Source organism: Protopterus annectens, chromosome 8.part1 (assembly GCF_019279795.1).
Source record: "Protopterus annectens isolate FY-2018-M chromosome 8.part1, PAN1.0, whole genome shotgun sequence".
Lineage (NCBI taxonomy): Eukaryota > Metazoa > Chordata > Ceratodontiformes > Protopteridae > Protopterus > Protopterus annectens.
This window is the reverse complement of record NC_056742.1, coordinates 140,850,722-140,861,052: the sequence shown is the minus strand read 5'-3', so window position 1 is coordinate 140,861,052 and position 10,331 is coordinate 140,850,722. Positions and strand designations below refer to the sequence as shown.

The following is a 10,331-nucleotide window of genomic DNA, read 5'->3' as shown; positions in this document are numbered from 1 at the left end:
GCTTACTTATTATGTAATACCCATACAAATAATTTCATGGTAGAGAAAACTGTTAGTGGCATTGCAGTTCTGATAAAAGTTACTGTTAGAGAAGGGGAGGTGCAATGACATGATGAAATATTAGGAAGCAATAGCAGGGTTAATCATTCACTTTGATATATGAAAAACAAGTGTGGAAATATTCCCATCTGGCAGCTATAGCTTCATATGTTAGAGACCTTGCACAAAAGTATCATGCTAAACCTCATTGCTGCTGTTACTTATCTCACTTGTGCTCTGTTTACTGGAGTGCAGTGCCCAAGGACTGGACCCCTGAGCAGTACCAGTGATGATCCAGTATTTAAAGGCTCTGACCGGTATGATTTCTCTTTTGTGATCCAAGCTGCTGAAGTCCAGTGTTTCTGGCATTACGCACGTCAGGGTGGCTACTTCTTCTTCAGCTATGAGGTAAGAGTATAAAAGCTCTATTTCACCTGGAAGTTAGGGTTGTAAAACTCTTATTTGCTACAAAATAAAAGTACAGGGATCTCATATCTTCATGAAATGACATATGAAGCTATAAGAAGACGCTGTAATATGCTGTTTACCTATTTATTTGTTTAAATTTGGTGGCCAGGGTACAACTCTGACCCACGTGTACCTATCTCAAGTTCAGACAGAAAAATCAAGAAAAGAACAATTATACATTTATTAATGATGTGTAAAGTATAAACTATGGAAACATACCAGAATTATGGACAATGTAGCAATCATAAATATATAAGCGTGTGTGTGTGTGTGTGTGTGTGTGTGTGTGTGTGTGTGTGTGTGTGTGTGTGTGTGTGTGTAGAGAGAGAGAGAGACATATATCGATTAGATACAGATGTAGATAGATACAGTTATAGATCTAAATATGTGTGTATGTGTATATATATATATATATATATATATATATATATATATATATATATATATATATCTAGGATGTTTGATCGAAAGATCAAACGTCAGATATATATATATATATATATATATATATATATATATATATATATATATATATATATCTAGGATGTTTGATCGAAAGATCAAACGTCAGAATCCATAACCACCGAACACACTTTAACGAAAGCGCTTTCATCAAAGCGTATTAATAAAAAAAAAAACACTGCATTAATGTTTCTGCACGGGGGCTTTGCCCCCCACACCCCCCTACTTTAATATTCTCCCTCTGAACCGCACTACCGTGGGGAAAAGGGAATTTTCCCTTATCTGCAATATAGTAGGGCCTCTGCAACAGGCATACTTACGCAAAACTGCTTCTTTGATGAAAAGCACTTTCACATAAGTATGCTCACCCTTAATGGATTCAGACGTTTGATCTTTTGATCAAATGTCCGAGATCCATATATATATATATATATATATATATATATATATATATATATATATATATATAAAGATATATAAATAGATAGATCTAGATATATATGTACACACATATATGCACACACAAATATACAAATATGTTTATAATATTTGTTAGCCAATGTAATAATTGATCCAAAAGGAGATATTGCAGCCACTATACATACCAAAAAAACTGGCAAAAAACATGCAAGAATACAGCATGTTCATAGACCAGCAAATCAATACAGTATATTATCATAACAGAATAAACAAGACATGATGAACAAAAAGGAAGCGTATACTCACATATAAGTCAAATGTAGTCAGACTACCATAGGGAAAGTACCTAGTAAAAAATTAACATTATGACCTAGAAATCAGTTAATAAGACAGTAAAGCAATCAAGTACCAGTTAGATGCTGCAAATAATTACAGGCAGCTCATTTATAGGTGTTCATATTGGTTCATCTCCAGACATTTATTACCTGGAGTCAGAACAGTAAGTACATAATACAGAAAGTAAGGAAGAGTGATACTAAAATGAAATGTATGAATTGTATAACAAAAAAATGAATGTCCAAACTGAATAATGGTAAGAATGGTGCATTTTCATTGTATATACCTTATTCATTGGTTTCTTCTCTTTGGTGGCTTGAACACTATTTTATTCTTTTTTTTTTTCCTTTTTTTCACTTTGCACTGGATTAGCAAAAACACTCAGAGGTTAAACATACCAGAAAGAAGTCAGTAAGCATTGCTAAACATACTCTCAGCTCTATGGTGTAGAGGGATAAAGCTGTGCCTATGATACAGATAACCAGAGATTGGTTAATTGCTTGGGCTCTGAGACAGCTGTACTGGGGAGGATAAGATTGTGCAGCTTATGTTAGCTCAACCATTCTGGAGGGTGGAAGATGGTGGTTCCAGATACAGAGCTGCAAGTTTACAATGGCTACAAAACTAAGGGACATGTGTTTGACTATCCCAACCTAGTAAGGTAAGCTTTCAGAGAATGTGCATTTGAGGGCACATGCACACACACCACAGGGATAGCATGGGATGCTGCCATAGTGATTCAGGTTCCCATGTCAGCCAACATATGGCTTACGACTGTCACGCAGAAACCCTGAAAGGCTGCATGCATGACTGGCTCCCTCCCATGAGGTGAAACAGGACAAGTCAATGGCAGGGCTTGATGGTCCTCAGGGAGAAAAAGGAGCATTCCAAAAGATGCCATGATCTGGAGAGGGAGTATAGTGTACTTTGCTTGACAATTACTACCTGAATAGCCTCATGTAAATGGATAAGTAGAAACTGTGAGGCAACGAAAATTGTAAGTTCTAAGTATTACAGTGCTACACAGGTATCCCCATCTTACTTGGACATTCTTTTCACTGGTGCTCCCCGAAATCAGGGAAAAAACTGAATCACTGAATCACAAATTAATTAAATTAAATTTCCTCTTTCCCCTGCTGAGGTGAAAATGGATAATGCTTTGGGATGATCAAGAATATTACCATGGGTAAAAGGCTTGTCACAGAATTGTAGGAGAATGTAATCACGAGAAACAAATGGGCAATGACAATATGTGGAAATGTTTTTTCTACACTACCACCTTGGTTCATGCTCAGTGCATTAAATACCATTGTTTATATGTTGCTTTACTGTTACTGTAACTTAGTTTGTATAAACTGATTTGTCATTATTTGCTGTAGCATTATAAAGTTATATTCTTCTTTTCTGTTGCTATTTTTTCTTGGAATATTTCTTCCTGGGCCACCAGTGAAAAAATTTAATTACTGCCCAGTCAGACTTTCCTGGTAAACAAAAGTAAATAAAAAATAGACTAGAAAGTTAAGCAGGGAAACAGTAATATCATTCCCAGAACATGGAATCTGAAATGCTTAGGCAGAGAATGTGGCAATGCTTAGATGTACAGAACACATGATATCTAGTCTACAGAAGGACAACAGCCTAATGCCAAAAAGAGAATAATAAAAAAAAGAATATGCAGAGAGTGTGTAAGGAAAGAAAATTATGTTGAGAACAAAAGGGGTGTGATGGTAGCATAATGGTTAAGGTGTTTGCCCTACAAACACAAGATTAAGGGTTTGATTCTCACATGGGGTAATTGGCTAGACTTAAAATGGCCCACAAGAGCAGTTAGCCTAGTACTAATCGATGATCCTAAGATGTATAGAAAACAGCAACAGTATTACTGAGTCTGAGATGAGCAGTAGCATTTACCAAAATACTTAATAAATTAACAGAGGTGGACAGTTAGGTGGCAACTTAGACTTAATTCTCCTGGAAAATAGAAGACTATGCTTTAAGGGCCTAGCAAAATTTTAGAGTTAAGCATGCTCTTAAAAGAAAAAGTTAATCTTACTCTAGATATGATTTTTCTCACTAAACCTTCACCTAGATTTTGTTTATTGCTCTGAAACCATTTAGTACATCACAATGTTTTAATTTCCATTCCTTTTCTTGCTACAGGTCATAAAGGTCTCACCATGTTTAGTCATCACTCACACTGTTGCAGAAAGAATCTCTTCTTAGCCTCCATGATATAGAATAGCCAGCAAACATTTTGTTTTTTCACTGTTAAAAATCCCTTTGCACATACAGGGATTTGCTCTGGAAAATAATCCTCTTGGGAGTGAAAACAAGTTGTCTTAAAGTATAGCATTGTTTTCTGTTGGTGAAACCAAAAATCTGTGTTTGCTAAACTATAAATAATGAGTGCTATACAAAATGAAAAAAAAAAAACATTGAAGTTTTAGTAACATAGTAATGCTAGTAAAGCTTTTATGCTATTTACTATAACTCCATGGGAGAGATCTACAGCCACAGATCAAAATCTGTTTAGCCTACAAAAGATCTGCACAAAAGTGGATCAGCCTCCCAACCACCAGGGGCACTCTTAAGAAACTAGGGAAGAAAGTTGGCAGGGAGGCCTACCTGGTGGTCCATGAAAGGTATGTGGCTAAAGAAAACTCGCCCCAAGCTGTGTGTCAGAATACTGTTCTCCCACCAAATTGTGGAATCACTGAGGCCTGCACAGACCTGGGGGCTGCACACAACTACCTGACAATGAAACAAGGTATTTTTGGAGCTGCACCTGAAATACAGTCCTTTAACTCATTAAAACATGTGTGGAGTTGAATGTCACACCTCTAGCAGCCTACATACATCCTTACATTCCAGAGCACTTTCTGAAAAGTTGGGTAAAAAGCATAAAACAAGCAAATACAAATATTTTGTGAACAATAGATGCTATTAAATGGTACAAATAACAATGTTATCAGTAAAAATTCTTGTTTGCAGTGATAATAGTACATTTCATTCTTTACATCAATACTATAATGTATTATAATACACATAAACCTAGAATAATATTCTTCTCTAAGTTTCACAAACAAATTGCCTTATCATAGAAACTCTACAACATAGGCATATACTGTTAGGATACTTTTGTTAGCCAGACATTGACATAACAGCAAAAAATTCCTCCCTGGTTATGTTTATTCAGATATTTACAGAAATATGAAACATTATACTTAATTTTATAATTAGAAATATAAATAACACTGAATATCTCTCAAGATGGATAAATTACAGTACAGATACCAGTGGCAGTTTTCTTCATCATCTAAGGTTTCACCAGATGACAGCCAATAAACTGTAAGTCATTTGGTTTTGGAAATATTAAATACAGTTGGAAATACTGCATAGCTTCATAATTACTAGCAAACAACTAACAATATCACCAGTACAGTGTAGTATAAATGGGATTTGACGGCATTTCAGACCATGCTCCTCAATGACATGTAAGCTTATCAGTTATAAAAGTAAGAATGTAAATATAAAATATATAAATAATAAGGGACAGCTATTCGTTCTCTGTTCAACATCCTCAGTTAATAATCTTAGTGTCACTCTGTTATTAATATATTTTCCTTTCTAATACTCCTGTCAGTAACTGGTCAGTCACTTAGTTAGAGACGCAAGACACAAAGGGTCTATATTATAATCGCGAAAGCCCATTTCAGTGAATACGTAAACGTCGACACATATTACATGAACCACAAATACATTGAACTCCCTAAACCACAAAATTCAAAATATCGAATTGGCATAGTTGGCCTTTCTGCTGTATAGCTCCGTAAGGTAAGTGTGTGATAGTTACGGACCTTAGGGTTAGGGTGTGGGTTAAGGTAAGTGCATAGATGGTAATGTATGTAAGGTTTAGTGTAGGGTTAGAAGTAGGGTTTTGTTAAGTGTATGTGTGTGGATTATTTATTTCATTTGGGTATAGCTCATTAAGGTAAGTGTGCAATAGTCATGGACCTTAGGGTTAGGGTGCGGGTTAAGGTAAGTGCATAGATAGTAATGTATGTAATGTTTAGTGTAGGGTTTCGGTTAGTGTATGTATGTGATTTATTTATTTTGTTTGGGTGGGTAGTATGTAGTCAGCGGTCGGGTTGGCCAACTGTGCCGGTTCGAGATTTTGAATTTCACGGTTTAGGGCATTTGGTATATTCGCGGTTCACGCAATATGTGTCGACATTTACGTATTCACTGAAACGGGCTTTCGCAGTTATGATATAGACCCGACACAAATATGTAAGGACAGGAGCTATGGGTAACTGCACATGTACTAGAGGCTCTATAGGCTTGAATGAGATAAGTTTAGGACATTCAGTATGGACAGATTGTAAGGTCACAAATGCTTGATTTAATGTATATTTTGAAAAATGTGTAAAATATCACATACATAATATCACTAAAGGTCTTAAAATTTTAGCTGTAGACAAATATAAAAGGACACACTCTGGCAAATTTAAGAAAGCAGGCATTCTGAGTTCCTTAAATCTTCCAACCAGCTTGCTGCTTTAGTAGAATATTTGTATCTATCTAATCTATCTATCTAACTAGATATCTATCTATCCTTTGTTAACCAGGTTAGTTCTACTAGGCTAACAGCCTCTTTACAGGGAAGAGCCAAGGTAGTATCTATACTACTGGGGGAAATTTGTCTAGTGCATTGGTGAACTTCTACTCATTTTGATAGGTGCCATGGGATCCTTTACATTCACCTGAGCTACCATCAACTCAGGCAGATGCAGACTTGGTTTGACATCTCATCAGAAGGAGGACACACAGAGGAAAGCAGCAGCCCCCTTATGCTGCACACAGTGTCAGCAATAGATTTACCTGTTATGGGAATAGAACCCACTGACTTCTGCACCAAGACAAGTGTGCTACTGGTTACACCACTGACACTGCAAACCACTAACTGAAATTGCAAACTCTAAGCCACAGTTGCATGAAACAATGTCTAATAATAAGCTTTTAGACAGGTTTGTCTCTTTACCCATAAACAAGAAAAAAGGTACTATGTTACTAGCTTTGAAGGCCTGTTTTAAATGCTTATGTAGAAGGGTATACAGCCACATACTGCATATCCAGTCAGTAAACTAAACCTGTAAAAACTGTTAATCCTAGTTAACAAGTTGCACTTTAAACCATAGCTATAGAATGTTATATTACTGAACTTTTCATTATTATAAGTGTAGAATTAGCTTTTTGTCATTCTGCTGTCACTAAACTTGTTAGTTAAAATATTTTGGTAGAGGAAAAGGAAATGCAAGGATTTTTAGACTCAGACAGCATAATTACATTCATACCTCTCAAATGTCCAGACTTTTGCAGAAACATTTGGAAGGAAGTTTGCACATGGGGGATATTTGGAAATGGACAAGACTAAAGCAATGTTTTTAGTAAACTTTTACTGGACTGGTATTATGAAGCATGTAGAAATATTTTTGAGCATCTTGCCTAGAATGTCAACAAGTAGCACCCAACCCAGGGTTTAAGAACCCTTTGAAACTTTACCCATTGAAGACGCTTATATGAATGGCCAGCAATGGACACTGTGGGTCCACATGTAAAATAATGTAAAACCACCAGTACATCCAGATGTTTACTTATTATTCAACAGAATTTCCTGATGTAGTACTCTTACAAAGAGTCAATGCAAAGTACATGGCAAACAACTAGTACTGGTCTTTTGTATAGTAGGAATGCCCTGAGATATTCTTATTGAACAATGCATCTAATTTATGTCATGAATAATACTTTGTCATTTTTTAAATGAAACAGCTACGGACATCTGTATATCATCCTGAGACTGACGGACTACTCAAGCACTTCAATTAAACTTTTAAGTCTGTGTACTGAATGGCAATACATTTGGATGGGACAAACAGCCAAATGACTCTTCAGCTGAAGTAGATTAGTATTATTATGAATGCACACAAGTTTTTTTCAAAAGAATGAGTCACAAAATGTTTATGTTCACTTCCATTTACGCTGAGTTTTAGATATGCTTTAGCAAATCTTGTGTTCAAATGATTATCTAATCTAACAAAAAGTTAAATTGCTATATTGGAGGTACCCACAAATGAAAATCAGATGATGTAAAGTAAATAAATTGCAAATTGATGCTGGCAGTTACAGTACTGTTGCAAGCTGCCGAGAGAGAAAACCACAGTAAATTATCATCTCATCATAAGGATTTCTCTCTGTCCCTCTAAAATGACATCAGAAAGGCAAAGACATTGACTATAAAACAAAATCATGCTGCCCATGGTAGCCCTCTTTTAGGGCATTTTGGGGCATAATAAATTAGAAAATAATGATAACCACTTACTTTGATTAAGAGACATTAATGCTGCAGGAAAACATAAAGATATGCTGAAACACATATGTCTTTCCAGCTTTTAGGAGTGGTTTTCCTTTAAACGTTATTGCTCGGTCTATGAGTAAGGTTTCAACTTCACATCATGCTGTAGCTATACTTTCTCCATATGTTTGCTAGAGTAGTGCATTCTAAGCCATGATGCAATATCAAATCCTCAGTAATCTAGGAAGTTAATGTACAGCTACTTTCTCATCGCATAACTCATTTTTCTTTCTATAGATAGGTAAAAAAATGCAGTGGCTCTTGTACATAGTTTCCTATTGTTAAAGTATTGTTTATAGTTGTTTCCCTCTTCTTACTTCCTTCCAAGGGAGACTTCTCACTTGAGGTAGTGAAAACACTTTTCTCTCTTTCTGAAACAATAGGAAAAACACAAGAGAGAGAGGTAAGTTGTCATTTATTTTGTTGTATTTATAGATTTGTTAACCAAGATGATCAAATTTATTCCTTTCTGCTACAGCCTAGAAGCAGTGACAAGTTCCACATATTGTCATTTGTCACAACATTAAATGCAATAATAATAATAATAATAATATAGAAATGTAGCAAGGAAGCAAGATGTAATTGAGAAAAACAAAAAAGAAAACTGGAACAAAAACAATATTCCATTACATCAGTTATACAATTGTGCATCATATTCTCTAATAGAAGCAGCGTTGTTGCCTCACAGCAAGAGGTTTTTCCATTCGATTTTCAGCTGGAGCATGGGGAGTGCCTTCTGTGTGGAGTCTGCATGTCCTGCCCGCGGTTGGGTGGGCGTTCGAAAGACATGCGTAAATGGACGTGCCTTCGTTGAAGGTTGAACGTTGAGCTGGCACCTCGGCGTTCGTCAAAATCTACTGCCAATCATTAGCGGACCGGAGTTCCGCTGTGGCAACCCCTAATCGGGAAAAGCTGAAAGACAAAAACAATTCTCTGATAGATGCTATAGTCTTTCAAGAAGACAGATGCCAGAATTGAACAACTGTTGTTGATCATAATACAATGTATATACTACTTATAGTAAATAGAAAATGTATATAGTTTAACTGCAACAAACTGTAATTAAGTGTAAAATTATAAGGTGCTTATAGGTACACCAAATGACAAGCATATTTTGAGTTATGATTTGATGATCCTTGGCAAAATAAAGTAGTAGGTGTCTTGATCTGATGGCAAGAGATGGGTGATTTTAAAAAGGAACTTTCTTATTGTGGACATGTGACTGACAAGAGAGCTCACAACAGAATTCACAAGTCACAAAACAAGCTGGAAGCTCCATTAGAGGCACGCAGGCCTCAGAACGTGTCAAAACTGTGGTCATATCTAGGACTGGTAAAGTGCTACTGCACATTTCTTCTTAATCTCTCAGTGGCACTATAGCCACTGAATACATTCCTGTAGTTGAATCTACTTATAAATGAATGGATAGCTGTGATCAAATCCTCTTGACAACCAAAAAGATGAGATCATCAACAAAGAGCTTATATTCTTTGAACTTTCCTTGTTTATTACATTCAGCTTACAGCTACAGCATCACTTATTGCTCCTGTTCCTGGATGCCACAAACAGACCCACTACATTTGGTTTATAATCAATGATGTTGGCTGAATGTAATTATGCTCAAAATAACCAAGAAGCTCTTAGCCTGGTTTTGGGGGTAATGGAGCTTCATCAGTACTGTTTATAGGAAAAGATTCACTTTAGCAGCAGATCATCTACCTATACTGACCATTTTTAATCCAAGAGATGTCGCATAATTGGTGACTATAGCATATGTAAAATTCTAGGACATTTCCTAATGGCACATTTTGATGACACTGAGTTCAAATGAATGAAGAAATGTAGTAATGCTGATATTGTCATGATTACCACATAAAATAATATTACACTACCATTATAAAACTATAAGAAATAAATGTCATTATCATCAGAAAGATAAAAAAATAACCTTATACTATCCTAAGTTTCTGACATTATAAGAATAAGAAGCATAAGAATAGCTAATAAGTGGTCATTGTACCTTGCCATACTGCGGAAAAAGTAAAACTGTTAGCATCCCAAAGAACTATGTATTGTGCATGTTGACTGGACTGGGTACTGCTTCAAGTTAAACACCAATGTTTGCTGACTACATCAGCTCTATTTGGAAAATGTGAAAAAGAAGTCCTTTGATTCCAGTTTACTATGCTGGTTA

The 10,331-nt window shown here is 35.8% G+C and overlaps 1 protein-coding gene across 1 annotated transcript in view; it reads left to right on the top strand.

Moving 5' to 3' along the window:
• The first annotated feature begins 234 nt into the window (after nt 1-234).
• Nucleotides 235-10,331, top strand: part of TMED6 (transmembrane p24 trafficking protein 6) — a 77,410-nt gene continuing 67,313 nt past the window's right edge. Inside the window, exon 1 of the mRNA XM_044081584.1 lies at nt 235-447. Within this exon, the coding sequence (XP_043937519.1) occupies nt 235-447 (213 nt within the window). The remainder of the gene's footprint in view (nt 448-10,331) is intronic.